We start from the raw sequence: 12,235 nt of genomic DNA, 5'->3' as shown, positions 1-12,235 counted from the left end.
CCTTGTCCCGTCCATTCCGCTGTTTCCGCTGCCTTTGAAAATGGTTTTGAAAGTTTTGTTCCAAACAAAGAACCTGGAAAATGAACAGTGCAACAAAGAAAAATTTTTATTCATTCACGAATGAACATAGCTTTACACATGGTGACAAACGAAACACAGTTCATGTTAATATAATACAATTTTGTGACAGGGAGCTAAACAAGGCAGTATAACGGGCAGCAAAAAATAATGCACCCCTCCGTCTAATAACGACGATGGCTGAATGCGAATCTTTCTTATGATGGATTCTTTGGTCAGCCAATCCCACACTGCAGGTATGTGCTGCTCTGGAGGTACGCACCACTTGTCTAGAATACCCATAGAAACTCTCGAGTGTGCACTCTGCTGGCCTAATGTTTGGGTTTGGGGCGTACAGTGGGAATTGGTGCCTGCTGCTTGGCATCCGGTTCAACCATGTCGAAAAGGAGCAATTGGATAGACGCCGGCTTCATAACGCGAGGGACCCAAGTTCAATTCCAGCCACAGGAAGAATTTTAGGGGTGAAGCACCCCAACAGCACTCGTTTTCCAACTCCTCGCTTTAGAACACCAGGACACTCATTTTCAGACACGTCGCAGTACTTTTCAGCATGCTGCGGCATGACACGAAGACCATTTACCGCCAGTCTGTATCGTTTAATTGATTAAATCCGGTTCAACGCAAGACAGGGTGCCACCGCCTCAGCAAGAGCGCAATTGCTTCTCCAGCGCCCAATCAGCACGTGTCACGTGGCAAGAGAGACTTGCAGTCTTTGAATACACTGCATGCTTCGCCCCTCCCCAGGTTTCAAGTTAGTGGAGATGGCCCGGAATTTTTTTTTTCTTTCACTTCACCCATGATCATTCACCATCATCTCCAGAGGAAGCTGGCTTTCCTGCAGGGCATATTGGCACACAATGGCATCACTGAGGACACTAAAGCTTTACTTTAAAAAGCTCATACAGTGAAATGCTCTAAGTTCAACCAGAAAACACTGTGCATGTGCAGTGTTGTCATGCTGCACATTCTCACGACATTGATACAATGCTAACTTTCGGCCAGTTTTTTACTCTAAAGTACGAGGGCAAATCAGTGGGCAGTGTTGGATGAGTTAACTTGCACATGTGCTTCCATAATTTCGACTTCATGTTGCATAGGTGCAGACATCATCGAGAAAAGACCTGCCACGGTGGCTCAGTGGCTAAGGCGTGCTGTTGAGCACACGAATGTGGGCTCGATTCCTGGTCGCAGCAGGCGCTTTTCTGGTGCAGGCAGAAAGCGAAGAACCACGTGTTCGAGATTTCAGGACGCATTAAAGCTCCCCAGGTGGTCAAAATCAATCTAAAGCCCTCCACTGTGGTGCACCTAATAGCCTGTGTAGTGTTGGCACATTAAATTTTATAATCAATCAATGATCGAGCAAAGGGTTTACGAAATCTAGCCCATAAAAAAGTCTTCAGCCGAGACTCAGCCACTAAAAAGACTACTCCAATGGCACAAATGAATTACAGATGTTCGTCAGCCCACAGCACACCCTGACACTTTTGTCGATTTGGCACTCCTTGCTGCCATTTGTCCTCAGTACCTCTACAGGCAAGCTTCCTTTTAGTAGCGTGTACTTATTTCTAACCATTCCAATGACCCTATCGACATGAATACGCACATTCGCTATCTCTTTAGTTCACTCCACCTCCAAGCTCGACAGTTGCCTCTTGCCTCTGGTAAAATTAGGCATTGCCAGTGTGGCACAACACATGCCAACACTCTCCTCTATCAAAAAACCCCTGTCGGCAAGCACAATGTCACCCTTGTCTAAGAGCCTAAGGACACCACACTCTTCCGTGATGAATTTATCACTTGCACGCCCACCAAAAGCCTGCGAAATGAACGTGACAGCTCCCTTGGGACAAATTGCCACGAGGAATTTCACGGTATTGTGATGCTTATAGTGGGACCATGTTTCTGCACCTGGCTGCTTTGAACTGGGCCGATCAATAAAAATTTCAAAGCAGTCAAGGATGACGCGCACTTTTAGCCCAAAGTTTTCTACAAATGGGATTGGCATGGTTCTCATTACGTCCTCCTTCTCCGGCCAATCCACGAAAGAACTCAGGCGGTCGAAGCACACGTCAAGCCACTTTTCGAAAATTCTCGAGGCTGTGGGCTGTGATACGCTAAAACGGTACGCAAGATCTTGGAGTGTGCTCCCAAGCCTCAACCTGACTAAGAACAGCATCATTTTCTCAAACTGTGTGAGGGCATTCCTGTGCGAATGTGGGACGTAGTCCTTCAAGAGCGTGAACAGGGACAACACTGAGAGAAAAGAAGGCAGCCCTGTGTAAAACGCCACTTTTTCGTTGTCTTCTCTCAGGGCGTCTTCTGTGAACCGTGTTGCGGCGAGGTTTTTTTCAGATGTGGCGAGTTCGTTCCGGATGTTCACCACCTCCGTTTGCAACTTGTCAATGTCAGAGCCAGTAATGTCTGTCTCGCACGAGACGTCTGTGAATAAATAAAACAATACAAACATTGTAAGTACATACCTGCAGTGTGCAAGGTTCGTTTTACTGTGGTGCTGAGCAGAACCATGTTTCCGTGTAGAACTCATAAATGAGAACAAGAGTTCCAAGCTCAAGTGCCGGGCCCATAGCTAAAATTTTTGTTCACAAAAGGAAAACTTACCACGCTGGTCTGACGCTGCTGCGCTTGCTGAGGCATCAGACCCCATAGCATCGTCTTCGGGAGCTGCAACATTCAAATGTAAAAGTTTTGGTGTGCATTAGAACCAATCTCTGCTTAAGGGCTGAAAGTAGTCTCACCATTTGTTGACTCCTGTAGGCATCTTGCCTGCCGCTACTTCATTCTCCTGAACCTATCGCCTTCCCTCTCGCTGGTAGCGTACCCAAGGTGGAGGGTCGGAGACCAGTCAGGGTTGCACCGGTCAAAAAGAGCAGATGGTGAGCCTGTGGTCAAACAAGTTAGAACACAATTAAGAACAGCGCAGGTGGAAAGAAAACAGGTTTTGGATTACATGGTGTGTAGTAGTTATCGTAAATTTATGAACGCTGACTATGAGCAAAAATTAGTGGCGTGTATGTACACGCACATGTTGCGGTGTTATCGCCAACATGTGTCGTTTGCTTTCTAGGCTTACGATTAGAAAAAAAAAAATTTTATGCGCCTGCAAAACGACAGTTTTCAAGCGCCGCGACGCGGGCCTGGCGTTGGCCTAGGGGTTTCCGTTTACTAGGCGCAGCGCCAATGATTCCAGCTGCCGGGTCGCCTGGTCTGTGCTTTTCAAGCGCACCCCGGACTTTCTTTTTTTTTTCTTTGTTGCCGTTTTGCCTGAAACGTTCACATTACACAAGTCATAATACAAACATAATACACACAAAAGGGGTAAAACACCAGGCACTAATTAGCGGCAATGGTGTTTTTAAAATCGCTTTAGCGTGGCCAGATCATCGAGCACGGGAAGCCACTCAGGACGGACGCTCGTTCAAAGCCCTGTACACTTCTCGTATGTAAGAAATATTTTCCACAAAATACTCTCTCTGGTCGAGCATCCACATCAGCATGTCTGTCTGCCATTCTAGTCCTCCATAAACTATGAAGGCTCAGTACCATAAACATGTCATAGGGCACACTTTCGGTCTTGTCCACGGGAAGGAAACGGATACCATAATAAGTGACAGGCAAGTCTTTTTTAAGTGTCCGCTGAAGTATGTCCCAGTGAAAGCGAGCATCAGAACAATCAAGAAAGATGTGTTCTGTTGTTTCTGGCTTATTACATATTCTGCAGTTGATGTTCCCGCCTACAAATATTCCTTTGTCCTGAAGCCATGGTTTGACAGGGAGTGTGCCACTATGAAGTTGAAAAAAGCTCTTGCTCGATGCCTTAATCGGCATCTTTTTGATCCTTTTTAAAACATCCTTGGCCTTTCCTCCGTCATAGCGATAAAGGGGAACAGGCAAAGAAACATGAATAATATCTTTATACAATGTTCTTCGTGGAACAACACTTAGATACCCAAGAGAAAATCGGGCTTTCAGAAATTTAAATGCCCACACTACTTCCCTAAGGAATCCGCGTATAGCCACCGGCTTTACAGCAACAGTCGAAATAACAAAATTAGGTAGGGCATCTCGCAACCTTATCTGAATTAATGCACGCAAAGTGGGATCAGCTTGATCTCTCAGAAAAAGAAACGTCGAAACGACCTGTCTCAAAAATAAATGAGTCAAACCCAATCCTCCGCGCTTAAGAGAAAGTAATAAATTAGTGCGGCTTGTTCGTTCCCATTCAGAATGCCACATAAATACCGCAAATAGTCGGTGCAGTTTCTGCACACTTTTTCTTGACATGCACAGGGCTTGGAGCACATACCAAATCTTAGCAACTAAAAAAATGTTGCAGACGGTTGCTCGAGCGAACATTGAGAAGTCCCTCCCACCCCATTTCTGTGCTTTATTTCGAGTTTTCTCAGTTTCTTTGGCCCAGTAGTCCGTCGGTTCCCTGTATTGATCCAGTGGTACACCCAGATACTTGGCAGGTGTGGTGGTCCAATGTAATTTCTCAAAATACTCGGGTGTAGTATCCCAGGTACCGTGCCAAATACCTATAGATTTGTTCCAATTTATCGCACTTACCGTAAGCTCGCAGAACCGTGATGCTTGTTTGACCGCTATGCTGACGCTTTCTTTGTCACTGGAGATGACTGCTATGTCGTCAGCATACAATAGAATTTTAACATCATTTTCGTGTATCCTAAATCCTTGTATTTTCTCGTCGTGTAAAATTTTCCGACAGAAAGGTTCAATGTATATGGCGAAAAGCAAGGCGCTTAAGGGGCATCCTTGTTTTACAGATGACTGAACATCCAAGCTTTGACTTAACCTTTTGTTTACTATGAGATTCGCAGAGCTATTCGCGTATGACATTTTCACACCTTGTAATATGACAGATCCTACGCTTACGTGTTCAAGGATAGCAAACATGATCTCATGGGCGACGCGATCAAACGCCTTTTGCAAGTCTAATTGCAGTATGGCCGCACGCCCTCCTAGGACATCAACGCACTCCAGGACGCTTCTGACCAGGTGGACGTTTGTCATTATCGTCCGTCATTTTATCCCGCATGTTTGATGTGGTCCAACAGTTTCCTTCATTACATTCTGCAATCTGCGCGCTAGAACCTTCATAAATATTTTATAGTCAACGTTTGTTAGACTAATTGGCCGATATGCTTCTACAGATATTAATTGGGTAGGATCATCAGTCTTTGGGATTAGAACAGCATGCGTTTTTCGAAACGACGGAGGCATTTCTTTGTGTTCATACGCTTCATTAATAACTCGGGGCAACACCTTGGGATACTTCACATTTAAAAAAATTATAAAATGTGGCACGTAGGCCATCTGGCCCTGGTGACTTCCCGGGTGTAAGCTCGTCTATAGCTCGTTCAATTTCCCCTAAAACCCGCCGCGGTGGCTCAGTGGCTAAGGCGTTGCGCTGCTGAGCACGAGGTCGCGGGTTCGATTCCCGGCCGCGGCGGCCGCTTTTCTGATGGAGGCGAAAAGCAAAAACGCCCGTGTGTTCGAGATTTCGGCGCACGTTAAAGATCCCCAGGTGGTCAAAATTAATCCGGAGCCCTCCACTACGGCGCGCCTCACCGCCTGCGTTGCGTCGGCGCGTTAAACCCTACAATCAATCAATTTCCCCTAAAGTGATAGGAACTTCAAGGTTCGTTTTAACTTCTTCATCAAGCATGGGCATAAATGGAAGAAACTCTGTTTTAAACCCGTCTTTGATAAGCTTCGGCCGTCCCAGTCTCTCCCCGTAGTACTCCTCAAATGCGCGTTGTATTGTTTCTCTATCTTCTGTGACGCCACCCGCATATCGCACCGCTTTTATTTCGTTTTGCGTCGCGTATCTCTTTTCGTCGCCAAGTGCCCGTTTCGTCGGCGTTTCGCCTAACCACAGCTTCTCAGTCCTTGCCCGTATTATAGCGCCGTGGTATCTTTCCTCACCGATAAGTTCTAGTTGTCGTTTAACTTCTCGAATAGCCTCAGTGCTATCATTACACTGCGCTGCGCTTCTTCTCAGCAAGAAATCGGGCTGGTACTGTAATTCTTTCTCTTTCATTTTCTCGCTTTGACGCTTTGCGCACGCCATTTCAATCGCATGCATCTTAACTTCTTGTTTAAAAAGTTCCAACAATAGTATTACTTCATTTTCCTGTGCTTGAACGAGCTTCATCATCTTTTCTTTAACTTTATCTGTAAACGTTTCTTCCTGCAAAAGTTTATCGTTAAACTTCCAGAGTTCCCAGTTGAATTTATGCTTTTTTGAAGCCCTCCCCAACGTGAACATCACTAAGCTGTGATCGCTAAACGAGACGTGTTTAACTTCATAGTTGGTACACGCATGCGCAAGGTTGGCTGATATATATGCTCGATCTAATCGTGCATGGCTGTAATTTTGGTGGTGGGTATACTGCACGGGTCGTCCTTCTGACATAATACCGCCAATATCCTCCAAGCTGTGTTCGGTTACAATAGTGTTTAGTAATTCAGCGCTCGCATCACGGCCTGTGGCAGTTCCTGCTCTATCTTTCGCGTGGCAAACACATTTGTAGTAACCCAACACAAGAACATTTTTGTCATCCTCGAGGTAACACTCAATGCGCTCAAAAACACACTTTACGTTCAGTTGCTTTGTTAGGCGCATAAAGGCATATAGCTCGGAAACTTAAGCCAGAAAAAGTAAAGTCACAGACAATAAGCCGGCCAGTTTCACATGCAAATACATTTTCAATGACAATGCCCATCGATTTTTTAAGAAAAAGGGCACAGCCACCAGATAGACCAACTGCATGGGATAGGCAAACATAATATCGGGACGTAAATGATAGGACCATCCGATCCGCTTGCTCTTCGTTGTCGATTTTTGTTTTCTGTGCCGCCATGATGTCCAGATTATTTTCCATGCAGAGCCTACTTAGCTGATATTGCCGCTTTTTTGCGCATAGCCCTCTTATGTTTATTGTGGCTACACGCATTGTTGCCTCTAGATTTAGGGCCATTTGAGAGCAAATGTACGTACGAGAGCAAACGGTTCGGTCATGACCCTTTTAAAAGCACCAACAAACACAATAATGCTCATTGGGAAAAGGAAGTTTCCCATGTAGTGCTGCAATCGTGTTCGTGAAAAAAATTCACCCGCATTTCCCCGAGGGGGAGCATGGGGAAGTGCGAATGCACGGTTGATGCTATGAGGGGGGCTATGTTGAACTGTGTTGGCATTCGCCTCTTAGTTACATTATCACCCCCTTGTGATCAACTCTGGCATTCACAAGAATCCATCTAGACTGCGGAACCGCCGCCCGACCTCGACGGAGGCGCGCGCTAGACTAACTGCGCCGCACCTCGCGCGGTGAAATGCGAGAGCGCGCGACATCAGGCGAGCGCACTACGTCATCGCGCCGTTGCTACACACGCTCTCCCTCCGCTCCGCGCCGTTGCTAGGGGTGAGGAGGACGCGATAACACCTGTTGCTGAGCTGCGGTGGACGGACGGTGGACGAGTGATTCAGGGTCGCTTAAGAAGTGCATTTGCACTTAAAAGAAGAAACCATACTTTAGAAGGACGACCTCTAGTAATTTTAGTTATCAAGTCCCATCAAGCAGCGCACCACAAGCACAATAATTGTTTTTACGTCGTCGGTTCGTTCAACTGCCTCCGGTCTGGTGGAACGTTCAGTTTCGGTTTTAAGGATGGACGACGCGCGACCGTCGATTTCGGTGGTGGTTCACCGGATGCCGCCGCCTCGTTTTCACGCTCTCCTTCATCGTTGCTTCCGTGTGTTCTTTTCGCAGCACTGTTGCTGGTGCGTAGTTTGCTGGCGTCCAGGCTTGTGTCCATAATTTCTACACTCTCTGCTGGGGTATCCCACGTTGCCGGCGCAGGGGCGTTTCCACCCCCTTCGCGCTTGCGTCAGGTAATGGTGGAAATTCGGGGGAACATTTCTGTGCAACGCCACCACGTGCATTCAGGTTTTCGACAGATTCTGGCGGTTTATCTGGCTCTGTCGCCGGTGTATCTTGGTCTTGCAATCCTTTGGCGGCCTCCTCCGCATCGTCTTCATCCATTAGGAGCTTTTACTTGTCCGAGCTCCCACCCGGTGCTGCCACATTTGCGTATGTTTTCATGCACGCCTCCTCCGTGTGACCGTAACGCCGGCAGCGTGAGCACCGTGGTACGCGACACCCGCGCCGAACGTGTCCCTGTAGTTGACACCGAAGACACAGCGGTGCCCTTCCTGGAACAATCACAAGTGCCATGTCGCCGCCTACGCGTAACTGGTGCGGTATGTCGTCCGGTTTCTGGCCCACTTTGAGCTTCAAGGTCACAGATCAAGTCGTCGAGCCTTTGTCGGTGACGCCGAAAACACGCCACCGCTCTCTTGAGATGTCCGTCACTTTACCATAGGGCAGAAACGCTGTGCGCACCTCATCGTCGGGCACCCCATGTAGAAGCCAATGGAGCTTAATCCTTACGTCGTGGTTGTGCGGGTCGATCACTAGACACTTGCGCTGCTTGACTTTCACATCGTCGGCTGCAAGAATTTTCTTCACGGCATCGGCATTACTGAAGGTAACCGCCCATACGTGATTCATTTGGTACGCCCCCAGAGTGATAACGTCTGGGAGCAGCGCCAAATGAGTGAGCGTATCTCGGAAATCTTCTACGCGGAACGGCCTGCCTTTCACGTCACCGTGCAAAAAAACAGTGTTCAAAAGAAACTTTTCTGTTGGCAGTCGAGGCAGCATAACTTGATAATCCTGGTTGTCAGTGTAAAGGACGCCACCTGTTGACTCGAGTAACTGAGAGGTGGCGCCCCCACTCTGTATAAAGGCATTGGTGGGGATTAAGCGGGGCTTTTTGGCTGTTCGTGAACTGCGCGTGGTTGCGTCATTCTTCGCGGGCTTCACGCCCACATTCGGCCCGGCTAGCGGCGTCCGCGCCACCCGGGCGCGTCTCTACATGGTGTCAGAAGTGGGATCCTGCGACAACCGTGCAATATGGAGGATAACCCAGCCGCCGCCTCCGCCGTGACCGCCAGCTTCACGTTGCGAACCCCGCCGCAGTTCACTTTCGACAACCCAGCCCAACGAACCGCGTGGCTTCAACAATTCGAGGATTACTCCTTCGCCTCAGGGCTGTTCTCCGCCCCCGAAGAAACCAAGGTACGCACGCTCCTCTACTGTACGGGTCCCCAAGGTCGCGAGGTGCTTTCGTCTCTCATGTCAGACGCTGAGGCCTATCCCTCGTACTCCGGCGTGACAGCGAGTCTTTCGGGATATTTTGTACACCCCGTCAACGAGGTATACGAATCGAGCAGGTTCCACAAGCGCACGCAAGGGGTAGGCGAGTCAGTCGACGCGTTTTTCACGGCGCTACGAAATCTCGTGAAGAAATGTAACTACGCCTCTCGGGAAGTTGACGACCGGCTGGTTCGGGACCGATTTATCGTAGGGTTGCTTGACTCTCGCTTGACCGTCCAGCTCTGCCGCAATCCAAAGCTTACACTGGACGAGGCGCTCATCCAAGCTCGTCAGTACGAAGACGCTGAAAATGAGAAAAGGCGGCGTCAGGGGACAGACTTCGCACCAGACGCACTGAACGTCGACACCGTTGCGAATAAGCAGTACCGAATGGCCACCGCCCCAGAGCGCGAAACTGCACGAAGTAACGTCTGTCGGCCTCCCGAGTACCGCGCCGGCCCGAAGTCGGCATGCGATTTTTGCGGCCACGCCCCTCATCCGCGATCTGAGTGCCCAGCACGGTGGGCCACATGCAACCACTGTCGCAAGAACGGACACTTCGCGGCGGTTTGCCGCTCGAATAGTACTAGGCGCTTAAGTCAAATCCAGCTCTGCGCCGTGGATGCAGCGCAAACAGAACGCCGGCACGTTGTTGTTCATGTCAATGGACGCCCCCTTCAATTCAAGGTGGATACTGGGGCGGACGTTTCGGTCATACCTCCGAGCTTCGCGGGGTGCCCAGTAGACCTAGACAAACCCAATAATGAACAGTTGATGGGGCCGGGCCGCTGCCGCCTAAAGTTGCTCGGGACGTTTCCTGCTACCCAGTCGTGGCGAGGCCGGACGGTATGCAAAAATTGTACGTCGTAGCAGACATTGACTCTCCTCTGCTGGGGTACTCGGCGGTAGTGGACCTGGGAGTCGTCCAGTTTGTTGACGCCGTGGAAGACGTGGAAGCTCCGAACAGGCCCCCAACGCCGGACAAGGCCGCAGCTTCGCTGTTCTCAGGCCTTGGCGAGATGCCTGAAGAATATCACATTCGCATCAAGCCTGGAGCGGTTCCATTTTCTCTCAGCGTTCCTAGGCGCATCCCTATTCCCCTCGAAGGCGTAGTCAAGAACGACTTAGACGCGATGGAAAGGGACGGGGTCATCCGGCGAGTCACTGTGCCAACCCCTGGTGTGCGGGTATTGCGCTGGTACCCAAAGCGGATGGAGAGTACAGAATTTGTGTCGACCTCACGAAGTTGAACCAAGAAGTTCTCCGGGAGAGACACCTTATTCCCACGGTGGACCAGGTACTTGGGCGTCTTGGCAATGCCGCAGTCTTCTCGAAACAAAATGCAAAATCGGGGTTTCATCAAGTAAGGCTATCTGAAAGCTCTCAGGAACTGACTACCTTCATAACCCCGTTTGGTGGCTACTGCTACCGCCGCCTGCCCTTCGGCATCACCTCCGCTCCCGAAGTGTTTCAGCGCCAAATGTCTCGGATTCCAGAGGGTTTGGAAGGATGTGTGAACATGGTAGATGACATTCTAGTATTCGGCAGGGACCGTTCCGTGCACGACAGCAGACTCCTTCGCAAGTTAGAACAAGCGGGCATCACGTTGAATGCCTCGAAATGTTCCTTTGGGGTATCTTCCGTCAAGTTCCTTGGTGTAGTGGTAAGCGCCACTGGCATCTCGGCTGAACCCGACAAGGTATCTGCTATTGTGAACATGAAACCGCCGACAGATACGCAAGGGGTCCGTCGTTTTCTGGGCATGCTGAACTACATTGGAAGGTTTTTGCCGAACCTGTCTGCCGTCACTACACCGATTCGGCTCCTTTTGAACAAGAATGCGGTCTGGACCTGGGACCAAGCGCAAGCGACCTCTTTCGAGACCTTGAAGAGAATGGTGGCATCTAATGCTTGAATGGCCAGCTACAATCCGGAGCTACCCACCCTTGTGTCGGCAGATGCCAGTTCGTTCGGGCTAGGCGCGGTTCTCTTGCAGGAGCAACAGACGGGAAAGCGACGGACTGTCGCGTTCGCGTCAAGAGCACTGACTACCGCTGAGCAGCGGTACAGTCAGATCGAGAAGGAAGCGCTTGGTGTCTCTTAGGCCATTGAGAGGTTAAACAATTCCTGTGCGGACTCAGCTTTGTCGTTGAAACAGACCATCAGCCGCTCGTCAGGTTGCTTGGCTCCGCCGATCTTGACCTCATGCCAGCTCGCATCCAGAGATTTCGCATAAGGCTCATGCGATATCAGCTCAGCGTCAAGTATGTTCCAGGGAAGTACCTGGCCACTGCAGACACCCTCTCTAGGGACCCTGAATGCTCTTCTACGTCCAAAGTGGACAGCACAGAAATTTTTGTGTCTATGGTCGTGGGAGCCCTTCCTTCAACCCTGGCCGTACGTCTTGAAGACTTTAGGTCTCACCAAACTTCAGACTGCGAGCGCTCAATGCTGAAAGCATACAGCATGAAGGGGTGGCCTCGACGAGACCGGCTGCCGCTCAACATGACACGTTACTGGGAGCACCGTGGGGACTTCACCATATGCGAGGACCTGCTGTTCATGGGCGGACGTCTAGTTGTGCCCGAAGCACTACGCAGAGACATCGTGAACCTGCTGCATGATGGTCATCAAGGCGTCAATCGATGCTTGGCGGTGGCCCGAGACTCTGTGTGGTGGCCCGGTCTCAACAGCCAGGTTAAAGCAGCCGTAGAGAACTGCCCAGCATGTGCTTCTACACGTTTCCAACGCTGTGAGCCCATGATTCCGACCGAGACACCATCAACTCCGTGGGAGAGGGTGGCCATAGACTTGTTTCATTTTGCTAATCAAGATTTCCTTGTGGTTGTAGACTACCGTTCTCGCTACCCAGAGGTCATCACACTCCGGTCCAC

The 12,235-nt window shown here is 49.7% G+C and overlaps 1 protein-coding gene across 1 annotated transcript; it reads left to right on the top strand.

The window, feature by feature from the left end:
* Positions 1-9,098: 9,098 nt before the first annotated feature.
* Positions 9,099-11,445, top strand: LOC144169189 (uncharacterized). The gene is made up of 2 exons (XM_077698257.1): positions 9,099-10,187; positions 11,338-11,445. Exons 1-2 carry the CDS (start codon positions 9,099-9,101, stop codon positions 11,443-11,445), a joined length of 1,197 nt encoding a protein of 398 aa, XP_077554383.1.
* The last annotated feature ends 790 nt before the right edge of the window (positions 11,446-12,235 follow it).

Source organism: Haemaphysalis longicornis, unplaced genomic scaffold (assembly GCF_048455015.1).
Source record: "Haemaphysalis longicornis isolate Haplotype H1 unplaced genomic scaffold, Haemaphysalis longicornis Haplotype H1 scaffold_1, whole genome shotgun sequence".
Lineage (NCBI taxonomy): Eukaryota > Metazoa > Arthropoda > Arachnida > Ixodida > Ixodidae > Haemaphysalis > Haemaphysalis longicornis.
The sequence above is the reverse complement of the archived record's forward strand: the minus strand, read 5'-3'. Positions and strand labels throughout refer to the sequence as shown.

Bases quoted from the DNA above. Each gene is read 5' to 3' on its own strand.
- LOC144169189 (XM_077698257.1), top strand. From the start codon at position 9,099: ATGGAGGATAACCCAGCCGCCGCCTCCGCCGTGACCGCCAGCTTCACG. The intron at 10,188-11,337 runs GTATGCAAAAAT...GTTCTCTTGCAG, and splicing joins AGTCGTGGCGAGGCCGGACG to GAGCAACAGACGGGAAAGCG.